Source organism: Protopterus annectens, chromosome 4.part0, assembly GCF_019279795.1.
Source record: "Protopterus annectens isolate FY-2018-M chromosome 4.part0, PAN1.0, whole genome shotgun sequence".
In the NCBI taxonomy this organism is placed as follows: Eukaryota; Metazoa; Chordata; order Ceratodontiformes; family Protopteridae; genus Protopterus; species Protopterus annectens.
This window is the reverse complement of record NC_056733.1, coordinates 242395492-242409272: the sequence shown is the minus strand read 5'-3', so window position 1 is coordinate 242409272 and position 13781 is coordinate 242395492. Positions and strand designations below refer to the sequence as shown.

The following is a 13781-nucleotide window of genomic DNA, read 5'->3' as shown; positions in this document are numbered from 1 at the left end:
TGAAAAATATCCTCTAACAACTGTACAAGCTATGCTATGTAAGAGGACTGTAAATTCCCTACTAACAGTCAGAGAGTCCTTGAAGATGAGATTACTTCTACCAACATGAATAAAAAATAAATTAAGGCATTGTAAGGCCTAGTCAGACAGGCAAAACACTATTTGATGTTCAATATTCTCTCTGGAAATATAAGTATTAGTTCCTCTAATAACCGAATCTCCATTTAGTAGTATATAATGTCTCACCACATGTGAATAATCCCCCACTTCTAATTCAGTAACATTTGCGCTATCACTTGTTACAAAGGAATGATCTTCGTCACCACTGATCGTATCAATTTCACTGTTTTCACTGCTTATTTCATTTGCAAGCATCCAATTCTCAGCCAGTTGTCTTTGTACTTTCACATATTGAGCCATGCTATCATCTTCAGTCTTTCTCCTCCTTCTTTCTTACAGTAATGTTTTTTAATCTTTCCAAGTTCAATTTTGATTCTTTCCTTTAAGCCAGTTCCATGCCTTTCTTTTCTACCTTCTCTGTTGGAAAAATTACATAATTTTTCTGTAGACTGAATGTTTTGTGATAGAGCAATGTTATCATTCCCTACAGCCTGTGTGTTACATAACAAAGCACTGTCTTTTTTAGTATACCTTCTCTTTGCATTATAGACATTAATCAATTTTTTTGTCTTCACAGTTACTTGCAAATGTCTCCCCTTCTCTCATTTTCATTGTCTTTTACATACACTGAATCATTAGACTGATGAACTCAAAAGTGGTCATCGGTAGTAACTTGTTTAATAGTTGCTGAATGATTTTTACTGGCAGCGGACACTTCCTTTGCTAAATGTGTTCTATTTGCACTTTGCCTATTATTATTTATCTCATCAGCCAAGTCATTAATATACGTAACGACAGTTTTCCAAGTTGTGCCAATTGCAAAAGTGCAATCGTCTTCAATAAGTCTAACTTTACTAGTAAAAACAATAAGCAAATCATCCAACTTTTGACATGAGGAACTTAAGTCTTAAATGTTATTAAGTATTTTATATATATATATATATATATATATATATATATATATATATGTGTGTGTGTGTGTACACACACATAGTATTTAGTAAACTGGAAAATATACTTGTGCTTTAGCAATTCATTAATGGCAAACTCATACTTAAATGAATTATATCATTTCTGACCAGATCTCAAGAATCTCCCACTTGCAATTCAATAATATCTGCTCAAGCAATTGTTTCAAAGGAATGATCTTCATCACCATTTGTTTTATTAATCTCACTGTTTTTGCTGCTTATTTCATTTGCAAGCACCTAATTGTCGGCTACAAACTATTAAATTATTAAAAAAATTTGAAAGAAAAGAAAAATTGAAATCAGTGACCACAAAACTCAAAGAAATTACAGAAATTTACAACTTTAGCGAAACTGCATGAGTAAATCATATAAACAGTTTCATTAAGCTCATTGAGCTAACTTTAAACTAAAAAGAAATTCATAAAGTAGTTTCTCTAGTCTGCTATACCAGTTGTACCAGTCACACTAAAATGACGGATGTCCTTTATGTCATGCACAAACTTGAGCAATATCTTCAACCTGTAATTGCTTGCAGTAGTACCTTGTCACAACAGTAAAAATCAGACGTAAGTAACAAAATATAAATCAAAATAAATCCTTTCTTACAAAGCAGTTGCACAATACATTACAAACCAATTCTGGGTGGTTTCAGAAATGCTCTGGAGTATCCTGTCTACAGTCTGAACACATTTATAGTTGACTAGGTCCCTTGGGGATAGCTAGAGTCTGCCTCTCTACAGTCTATCTCTTTCTTCCAACAAACAGTGAAACTTAGAGTTAAAAAATCAAAATAAATGTTTCTGTTTACAATCTATTGCTTTCTTCCGACAAACAGTGAAAGCCAGAGGTAAAAAATAAAATATAAATCAAAATATATGTTCTCTTACCAATCAGTTGAACAATAAATCATGAACCACTACTGGATGGCTTCAGATAAGCTTTGGGTGTCCTGTTTATAGTCTGTGTAAATTTTCAGCTGACTAGGCCCCCTTGGGATGTTTAGAGTTTGCATGTCTTTAAGCTATACCCTTTGTCCAACAGTGAATATCAGGGGTAAAAATTTAAAGTATAAACAAAAGCAATAAACAAAAATAAATCTTTCTGGCTAAAATATGTCTCTCTCTTCTAGCAAACAATGAAAATCAGATGTAAAACATGAAATATAAATCAAAATAAATATTCTATTACCAATCAGTTGCCAAATAAATCACAAATCATCAGCAGGTGGTATCGTTTAAGCTCTGGAGGACCCTATCTACAGTTGGCATGACTTTATAGTTGACTAGGCCCCTTGGGATGGCTAGAGTTTTTCCTGTCTACAAGCTATCCCTTTCTTCCAACAAACAGTGAAAATGAGAGGTAAAAAATAAAATATAAATCAAAGTAAATCTTCCTGACCAAGCAGTTACACAGTACATCACAAACTAACACTGGATGGTTTCAGATGGCAGTCCTACTCGTCATGCCAATTATCAGTTACTTTCACATACATCTTGCCCAGACCACTAAAGGTTTAAAGTGTACAGTACTGATATTTGACTGTGATGGAAACAAAAAAGGTATGGCCAAAGTTTTACTCTTAAATGTAGTGCAGCACCCCACCCATATAAATATACACATCTGAAGCATAAGCCACAGGAATGATTGTTGTACACTGATTTCAGCAAATATACTACATTGTGTGACACTGGTCCTACCATGCCAGAACAGTGACTGTTTAACTGCGATCAAACAAGAAGGGTAAGTCACTTTTATCTATAGATGGCCTCTGTATTCCTGAGTTGCAGACACTTTATAGATTGTGTACAACTCATGTGTTTCATTGCGATAAAAAATGTCCACAGTATTGTATACAAACTTACTTAACAAATGTACACTAGTTTTGGAAATCCATACTAATGATTGTTTAACTTTTTTTATTCCAGCATCCCTGCAGGACTTAGCCTGATGGATCCTCTTCCTGCCACCCTTGGCCTATTCATTCCACAGTAGCATGAACAGAGAATCCCCAGGTAAGGTACAGCCAATTCTTTCCTGTCTGGGAATCACCATTCAGCTCATCCACTCGGTGGTAAGACTTGGGTGGCAGGAAGCAGGTCAGTTTGCTATCCTGATGGGCCACTACTCCTCCTTTGGTGGAGCATTCCTCTCCCATCCATGTGTCTACCAAGATCTACTATACACTATCCTCAGTGGAAGTGTGCCTCTACATGATGCATTCTCTTCAGCTTACTGTATGACACATAGGTCACTAAACCTGAGCTCAACTGAGTGAACACCTAGTGTTACTGCTAGGTATGATCCACGTAGCCAGCTACAGCCACCTCCCTCCCCCAGGATGAACAAGCTGGCAATGGATGCTTATTCAAATTATCTCCCTCCAGCACTTAAAGGAGTCAGTAATGTTAGGCAAATGCTGGATGCTTGAAATGCAATCAGGACTTTATCCTTTTGTGCCACATAGCTAGCACCTGATGACTATCTAACCCGATCAAGAATGAAGGATCAAACATTTTCATCCACAGATAGCTCATACACACTCCACAATTATAGCAACACTACTAACTGTAGTGGACATGACACTTCAGATGTCTGCTCATGGTAAATAATAATAATAATAATAATAATAATAATAATAACCACAGTAATGCATTTCAAGTTTGTTTCACAGAAACCCACAGAAGACAGTAAAGTGATCCAACTTACTTCACACAAATGCACACTAGTCCCACAAAGCCAGATTAATGACTACTTAAACTGAGCAAATGACAAAAAGGTTTGTTACTTTAATTTACAGATGGCCCCAAATCAACAATTTTAGCCATGTTCTTGATTGTGTTCAGCTTAAATGTATGTCTTATGATAAAACATAATGGTCACAGTAATGTTTTCAAGTTTGTTTCACACAAACTGTAGCCATAGTAGGATTTGCCAACCTGCTTCACACAAATATGCATTAGTCCTGCAAAGTCAGAATAATGACCATTACATCTGAGCAGCAATTGGATGGTCAATCATTTGCATCCAAAGACAGACCCCATTTCCCTGCAATATTTACTTTGTTGACTGTGTACACCACAGGTATGCAACTGAAATAAAATAAAAATAATGTCCAATATAAAATCCAAAAATAAGATGCTTCTTTTCAAACTCCTGCATTTTGACACATACATGCCACTTACTGCCAAACTAGTCACCACCACACCGACCTATACTTTCCAATCCAAAACTCAGTCAGGACCTATGCTTCAAATATCAAAGACACAGCCACAATTTACTAACCATAATATTCTCCCTCTTAGTTCCCAAACTTTGGGGATATCTACTCAACTGCTTAAAATAATTTACTAACTAATCCACCTTCAAGAAACAATTTAAAGCATATCTCATCAGACAAAGCATGTATAAATGCTTCAGTCCTAGCTATATCAGCTAATGTTCCCATACCTGAACTTTCTTGAAAGCATATTATCTTCAGCTATGGCAATGCTTCTCTTGTGCAGACTTCAGAATTATATCTATATATCTATCTATATATATATATATATATATATACATATATATGTATATATATATATATATATATATATATATATATATATATATATATACATACATACATATATATGTATGTATATTATAAACAGGTTTATTGCTTGCATATTACACCTTATAGCTACACTGAGTGTACTATTTTGTTGACTTATCTGGTATGCCTGTACCACTGGTCTAGGCCTGAAACTGGCCCAATGAGATCAGTAAACTCATAAATAAATAAATAAATAAATAAACAAACACAGAAGTAGAAATAAATAACTTTGAAACAAACTACTAACATAATACAAACCAATAACTTTTACTAATCACAGACAGTTTTTAAATGAAAGCGCTCATTAAAAGTTATTCGTTTGTGGTATTTTGCTAGTTTACTTTAATAATATTATTTGCAGTAATTTATTTCAACTCCATTCCACACAAACACACAACAGGCAGTCACAGGAAGTTACTTAGTCCAGCAAAGTCACATCCGATGCCCATGATATCTGTCTGCCCATCAGAATCAAAAAAAAAAAAATTGGCATACTAGTAATCCAGACCAACCTGAGTCAGCTGTAACCTGACCACAGTATTGCCTTTTAGGGTCTTATGATGATGCTGACCTCAAACTGCCACTGATGTTTCCATTGACATGCACTTCTTTGTTTAAACATCTAGGCTTTTTCTTGCCATTCTGCCTATCATCTAGACAACCACAAAGGTTCTCTTGACTGTTTACCTAGATTGTATATGGGACATAGCAGAAAGCCATCTTCCCCATACAACACTACAGCTGATGTTGTTCTATACAGGGGTATCACATCATTGTCAGCAGCATTTTCCTCTTCCATAAAAATAAATGAATGAACAAAGAAAGAAAGAAAGAAAGAAAAATAATGAAAAACAACCCTAGCCTTAATGGCACCCTGGCCTCTGCATAAGACTAGACATGCAGGGGTGAAATGTCACTGCATTGGTTACTCCAGATGGCTTTACTAACATGTTCCCACAAAATATGTCTCCACACACCCTTTTGCACAGGACCACAATATATTTGATGTAACTGTCAAAAATATTTTGAGTTTAATACATTAGTAAATGAAAAGAATCACTATATATGTGATAGAAAACATATAAAATGTTATTTAATCATTGCACATGGAGATATTAATTTCTCCCCTTCTGATCTGGGAATGCCAGATTTATACATCTCACAGATGAATCACCTTGATCTTAGATGATCAGACGATGATATAGCTGTCTGAAAAAGTGTTATATTCTTTGTATCCAAAGACTCTTAGAGTGGGCTGGGATGTAATAACTATATCAAAAGCCATAGCATGAAGCAGTACAACATTTTTGCTGAAATAAAACATAAACATACCTTTTCATTTTTAGTATTACAACAGATGAATACTGATGCCACTGTACCAGTAAAGTACTAACCTGGCTATACCACATGTGACACAAAGTAATTACACTTACCAATTTCGAATGCAGGGCCTATTTTACGCTTTTCGCTGCCAACCTTTCTGCTTCTAGGTATCATTATGAGAAATGGCACACGTTCTTATGGATGACACAGTTTATACTGACATGTAACAGCGCTTTCTTGTTACTCCTTGATTACTTGGCATCAGCATTTCGCGGAATGATATCAGTGTACACCAAGATGTAACAAGTCTGTATAGTTTGGCAATGGTAGGCATTTTCTAGCAGTCACTGAGAATCTGTTTGTAATCCTCCAGCCTCTACTCACCATGTATACCAATCATTGTTTCCAAGATTAAAACTCTTTCAGCTAAAATCTTCAAGGCCTCCCGGATCTGGTGTATCCCTTCCCCCTGTAGAAGACAGACAGACAGATACAGCCATCAAGGCAAGAATCAGCAAAGCATCAGTTGCCTTCATCTCCCCATCCTCCTCGGTGAAACATCCTATAGTTTTAGCATTCACATGAATAGCCAAAACAGATGCTTGTACATACAGACATAGGTAGAAATATCAGAGCATGCAAGGTTCATCTCAAATTAGTGCAGCAAACATTGATAGAAAGTAGTCACATTCCCAGTTTAAAACAGAACTTGCAATATAAACAGAAGTACATATATCTAGATAGAAAGGGTAACATGACAGAAAGGCAGAAATGTTTACAAAATCAGATAAGTATTCATATTTTATAATGTTCTCCTCTATTAACATGAAGTTAAAAATTACTAGATGTTGAGTAGTAGTTTCGGTATCCAGCCAACAGGTTAGAATTTCACAGGCATGGGAGGCTTTGTTTGAAAGAATGCCATCTTGGTTTCTTCAGCTTAGAAACATCATGCTTCTGTTTCTTAAACAGCATAAACCAAAGGCCCTATAGATTGTGTTGTACTATGAGGGCACCTAATTACAAAAAACATTTCCAACATAAAAATATGACTAGGTAAATACAAATGTTTGACAGTTACTTTATTTTGTCAAGTAGTTCACGAGGCACAACTAAAGCTGTCAGTTTCCCAGAAGGACTTTGTAGCAATGGGGAAGGTAAATGATTAGCTTGATTTGGTAATACTGTACATATGTGAGTGGTATGGGGAATAAACCCAGAGTTATGTGCTAGAGGTACTAAAGACATGTTCACAGCATTAGTCTGCCCAGCAGTCTATATTATCAATCCTCAGGTTAAAATGGACTTATCAGTGCTACAGATTTCTGATATTTTCTCTTTCAAAATATTCCATTTATGTTCATCCAGTGCAGTTGACTATGCTCTCACTTTGGAACTTGTCCTGTTACTACTGCGTAACTTAAGGATGCATTCTTACTTGTCCCAATATGAAGAGGTCAGAGAAGAAGTGATCTGGCTGAAAAAAACTATATTTTCACTGACATAAATTTGTTCAGGAATATACCCAAATGTGTTTACAATATGGATGCAGTCAAAGGCAAACTCAAGGGATACACTTAGTGTCTTCTGGGAAATGCCATTTTCAGGATACCAAAGCCAGGAATGGAGCCATAAATTTATATTTTGTACTTAATGCCTTATATTATTATCCCCCAACCTCACCTAAACTACACATTTAAAAAGTGCACAGATCTCTAAATGTTTCTCTGTGTACACTTTGTAAGATACGTGCAATTTTAGCTGTGGCCTACTTAAAAGGGCTCTTTTTAGATGAAGAATCTCTAAGCAAATACAAAATACCTATAATGTAGACATTGGTTTGCATAGTTATAGATGCCTTCTTGTTTCTAAAAGATGCTCAGAAAACATTTACTCAGCTGAGTACAAACAGCATGCTGGACACTATTTATCAGACACACATTGGCCTTAGAGAGCTTCATAGCAGGATTTTGTCAACTTGTGTGTTGGCTTCTTTGTAAATGCACAAATGAAACAAGATGCTTCAGTTGCAAAGCTGCTCCAGCAGGGCAAGCCATGTCAAAGCAACCCTGTCAGCAAATTCACTCAAATCAAAACAAACGAGCATGCATGATTTTCTGGCAAATTAAGAAAACTTTACCTTTAATATTAATGAGTCATTATGTGTTGCAGAAGGAACCTGAAATCAGACTTGCTGCCCTTTTCTCCCTCGCTAAAAATCTCTGTCCCATATTTTAATATTTATCACTACCATACCAAATATTGCTTTTCAGCATTTATTTTAAAATGTTGCATCTTGCTTCCTCATGATCATAGAGTGCAAGGCCGAATGTCATATCTCCACTTGGTAGAGTTTGTTTCCCATCCCCATATGCATTAATTATACTGCACACAGAATTCCATTTGTAGTCTGCATTACTATATATATATATATATATATATATATATATATATATATATATATATATATATATGTAGTTAAATGAAAATGAGAACAAATGGCAAAATAACCAAGATAAGAGAAATGCTTTATAAGACATTGTATCAAGAACTCACACTAAAATACTGACATCTGTAGCAATGTAAAAAAAATTTAAATTCATACTGCCTACATTTGACTATTATAGTATACACTGCGTTGTCCACTGTACTTACTGCAAATACACAAAACTAATTCTACTTCCTCAGATTCAGTTCACGACACAGCAAATAGTATGCAGAAAGTGAACCTTCAGTAAACTAGTCCCTGAATGGTTGCCTGGTATTGACTTGCCCATCCTGATGGAAAGAAAGTGACTCCGACTCACGACTTGGATAATGCCTATTGGGAGAACTAGGTGTTACTCTCATGGACACGAACTTAAGGATGACATGCTACCATTGTGCAGAGGCATGTACCAGAGGATTCAGAGTGTGGAGGTATGCTGCTCATGGTGGCAGCATGTAGTGTAGCTTAGAGAGACACCGAACGGGAGGGGGAAGCTCCACTACGGAGAAGCTGACCCATTCTTTACCACTCAATTCTCACTACTGAAGAATAAGTGGCCTGATAGGATTTCCTGGGCAGGAACTAATGTGCCAGAGGTCACTCACCTCTCTCAGAAATGCCTCCTTGGAATGAATGGGATCACTGGGTACAGGTAGAAGATGAACTGGATAAGATCCAACAGAGAAAGCCAAAAATAAATAACTAAATAAATTAAAAAAAAACAATCCCTGATTAGCAATGTATCATTATTCTGTGAATGCCTTTAGCACTTAAGCTAATCACATCACCAAAAAAATCCAACATAGTTGCATTAAAAGTAATTCATTCTAATTGTTATATAGAATTTTATAAAAATATTACTATTGTATGTACATTCTACATCAGAAATTATATAAGATAGAACATTGCAGACTTCGGAAGTCGGGATGTTTTCCTGTGCAGTAGGCTGAAATCTACAGTTGTAGAATTCATACTCACTACCCTGATAAATATATCACTTTTTGCAGAGTATTACAGAAGATAACGTATGTGGTATCAGTCCAGATGACATCATACAACTCAACTTGTCTTTAATATGAATTACCTTATTGTTAACATCAAAGGAGGGCCCTATTGTGATTCTAGATTCTTCATGGTATGCTGACAAAATGAATGTTATGTTGTCTGACAATTCTTTTTATAGTAAAATTACACTGTTTGATGTTAACAAGGTAATTCTTAAAGACAAGTTGAGTTGTACGATGTCATCTGAGCTGACAGACAGAAGTTTGTTTGATTATTTTTTTGTGCAACATCCCTTGATTCCCTTTATACAGGGCCTGCCCAAGTTACACAAGGATCCTGTAAATCCACCGCTTAGACCCATAGTCTCTGGTAGAAAATGGAGTACAGAGTCTACGTCCATCTTTCTAGAAAAGCATTTTAGACCACTTGTCAATACCAAATCACATATCCTAAGTGACTTTCGACAATTTCTGATTGATCTTTATGAGTTTACACAGGCTACATTTGATGTAGAGGGATGGTACTTTGTAACCTTGGATGTAAGTTCCCTCTTCACAGTTATACCGAACATGTTAGGTATTGAATGAGTGGTGCAATATTTGATGGAACAAGATATATTTAGTGATAGTACGCTTAAATTACTTTGTTATTTACTTGAGTTGGTTTTATATAACAATGTAGTTGTTTTTGATGGTAATTATATTTTCCAAAGAGATGGTGCAGCAATGGGCACATCCTGTGCCAACAGCTATGCCAGTCTCATTATGCTCATCTGGGAACTTAAGCACATATTGACCGATACATACGTAGAACACATTTTAATTTACAGACGTTTTGCGAATGATTTATTTTTGATTTGGAGGGGTACATGAGATGAGTTGGTTAAGTTTATAGAAGAGATTAATGCTGGTACTACATTTCTGAGATTTACAGCTGACTATTCCAAGGTAGAAATTAGTTACTTAGATGTACTTATCAGAGTTTTAAGCAGAGGACAGATGGATACTTCACTATACAGGAAACCTTGTTACAGGAACAACTGTTTACACTGAACAAGTATGCACCCTAAATATGTATTTGATAACATAGTACAAGGGCTAGGACTTAGAGTCTCAAGGGTGAATGTTAGTGAAGGCAATTTTATGGCTGAAATGAAAGACCTGGAGAATAAGTTTGTGGACAGGGGCTACAAGAGGTGTAATGTACAAGTATTGAATAAAGTCTCTGATGTTAGAGAAGGTAGAGTCAGGCCCTTCTTTTCTTCAAATCCACCTTCCATTCACCCCTAGATTGAGTGATGGTAAATGCAGGGTACCGGTGACTTATTCTTACACTACAGGGTATGTCTTGGATATTATAAGGAAGCATTGGCTCATTATAGCAACGAATAATGATCTTAAAAAGATAGCGGGTGAACAACCTAACTTTATCTTTAAGAAGAAACGATATTTAAAACAGATGCTTTGTTATCCAAAACAGTTTATTGATGGTAAAACTACTAGGAATAAAATGGGTTCCACTTATAAAGGAACTAGACCATGTCATACTTGTAAGTGCTGCAGTTATATTAACACTACTGGTATGTTTATACATCCAGATCAGTGTAAACAGTATGTGTTTGATGTTCAAGCTACTTGTACTTCTTCCCATGGGGTTTATTTAGCGTGCTGCACTGCCTGCATGAAGTTTTATGTAGGCAAGACTGATAGACAGTTGAAGAAACGTATAGTAGAACACTTAAGACATATTAATAATGGTACCGAGTGCAGTGTTCTTTCTAAACATGTGAAGCTCACCTCACACACACATTGTTTTAAGTTTCAAGTTATAGCGCAGGTACCATCTACTAAGAGGCTGGGTGATGTTAGGAATGCTACTGAAAGCTTAGAGAGCAAGTGGATAGCTAGGTTATGGGCTGATTATGGTTCAGGACTAAATGATAAAGTCCCCTTTAACCTTTGTTACAGACACGCTCACTTTTTACATGAGCTTTACATACACTTATGTGCATTAGTTGATTTTAAGTTTATTTCTTATTTTTAAATTTTTATTACATTTATTGTTTGTATTCTTTTAAATACATAATTGTTTAATTGGTAGATTTGCTAGTTGGATTTCTGTATAAATTGCTGTGTGTGTGACTGCATTTTTATACTGACACCTGAAGAAGCAGCAAGAGCTGTGAAAGCACTTATGTTGTTTTAAAATGAAAGATTGTTTGTTTTATGCTGGGAGCCTGGTGTCATCTCGTCATTCTACTTTTTTGGACTGTTTTACTCTGGTTTATTTGTTTGGTGAGATGTTTACACAGCACAGGTTGGTAATTTTCTCCTGTAGGTTATTGTTTATTTTGATGATACAGGAAGTTAAGCTAGAGAGTGCAGAACCTTCAAGAGTTATATAAGGCTGTTTATCATAAATCTTACAAATCATGGCACTATCCTGATGAAAACTAAGCATTTTGACTTATCCTTTGTCCTGCAAAGCATTTTTCATATTGTAACATAATGCAGTGAGATTTGCCTATAATATGCCAAAATGTTATAAATACTGCTGTAAATAAAGTGTTTTACATATAACGAACATCATGTAAATAATATGGTTGTAGACAATGTTGTATACAGCATTTTCTAAATTATGTATTTCATTTTATGACAAACAGCTACAGTTTTTTTGTATTAGTTAGAAAATGTCACCACAGAGAATGCTGTTAACAAGCAATCATCCTACAGTGTAAAGTATAAAAAAGAGGGCTATGGACCTGGTAATCATAGTAGATGGCCTGTCAATGCTGGAGGACTTTACGTTTGAAATTAAGGTTTTGGGTGGTATGTTATAATAAAGAAGAGACCACTCGGAAGATCTTGAAGTAGCCTGCAGATTTTCTACTTAGGATCTAGACTAAATGGAAGCTTATGGAATCAGCTTGGCACTATAGCAGAACTGATATGAGAAATTGTAAACATTTTTGTTCCTTTGCCTGTGCGAAAGAAGGGTCTGCACAAATATGTTTTCTGTTTAATACAATCAAATTATTTATGGCATAATTGCCATTGGTGACTTATTTGATAGGACGTTGGTGGGTGTTGCAGGCAGATTTGGTACAACTTACAACTGTCTTATTGTACAGGCTGGCAGATTTTGTGGGGAGTACATCTGTGTTGCCAGTTGTGCCAACACATTAACCAGGGATCAGCTGCTTCAACCTGCTGCTGCTGCAACCAAGAGAACGGTGACAGTTGCCAAGTCCTTGCTGATGCTAAAGACTGTTCCACCTACTAAACAACCAACCATGGAGGAAGACCTTGAGGAGTACCTTGTAGCCTTTGAATGGTACATCCTTCAGAAGGGATGCAAGTGAAGTGAGTGGAGTAGAATCGTCTTGGGCTGTTTAACTGGGAAGCCTTCAAAAGCCATCATAGACATGGAAAGGACTGAATATCAGAACTATGATGACGTTAAAAAAACACTGTTAGCTTGAGCTGGTGATACCTTTGAGGTACATGCTCAAACGATTCATAGTCAGGCATTTTCTTCTAACAAAACGGTGACATCTTAATAATGTGATTTAAAACACATACTTAAATTATGGCTAGATTATAAAGGTCAACATATTCAAAATAAAATAACAGAACTTATAGCCATCAAAAGAGCATTGCCTGCTGCTTTAAGAAAGTGTGTGGTTTAAAGGGAATCCAAAGATGCAGAAACTTTTGTTATAGATCAACTGTTATTTAATGAAATGTTGTTTAAAACTGAAGCCTGTGTTAAAAGTTGGTAATAAACAGAAAGTATCAACTGTGACCGTACTCTGTTATAAATACGGGGAAAAGGGTCACATAGCTAGATTTTATACTAGTGATAACATTTCTACCTGTGAAAACTTTAATCACTGAAAAGCATGCTACTAATAATGTCTGAATGCAATAAAATGTCTGCAAAAAATAGTTCAGTCAGCTTTCTGCTATTGAGCAAAACAAATTAAATGCAATGTCTTAATCAGTGGGAGTGAGCTGCACAGTTGAAGTAGTCTGCATTCATGGGGATAGGAAACATTTCCATTACTCATGTAGAAATAAAACTCTTTTTAGAAAGGTTGCAGTAGTTCCCTGTTAACATATCATATGATAATAGGGAAATATTTCCGCTTTAAAATTTTGTGAAGGTAATTCTTTTGACAGATCACCTCAATGGTGTGGGGAAGGGAATCAGCAAGTAAATAAGCCATCAGATATACTTTTACCTAACATGGAAAATGGCTCCAAAATCAGAGAAAAAGCAGGCT

At 35.8% G+C, this 13781-nt stretch overlaps 1 protein-coding gene across 3 annotated transcripts in view; it reads right to left on the bottom strand.

The window, feature by feature from the left end:
* The window catches only part of LOC122799279 (EMI domain-containing protein 1-like), a 1823504-nt gene that overhangs the window by 197791 nt on the left and 1611932 nt on the right, over nucleotides 1-13781 (bottom strand). Inside the window, exon 16 of one of the 3 annotated variants that reach the window (XM_044068236.1) lies at nucleotides 6388-6472. The exons of the other annotated variants lie outside the window; for them this stretch is intronic. Coding sequence (XP_043924171.1) covers nucleotides 6388-6472 — 85 coding nt within the window. The remainder of the gene's footprint in view (nucleotides 1-6387; nucleotides 6473-13781) is intronic. 3 annotated transcript variants of the gene reach the window in all.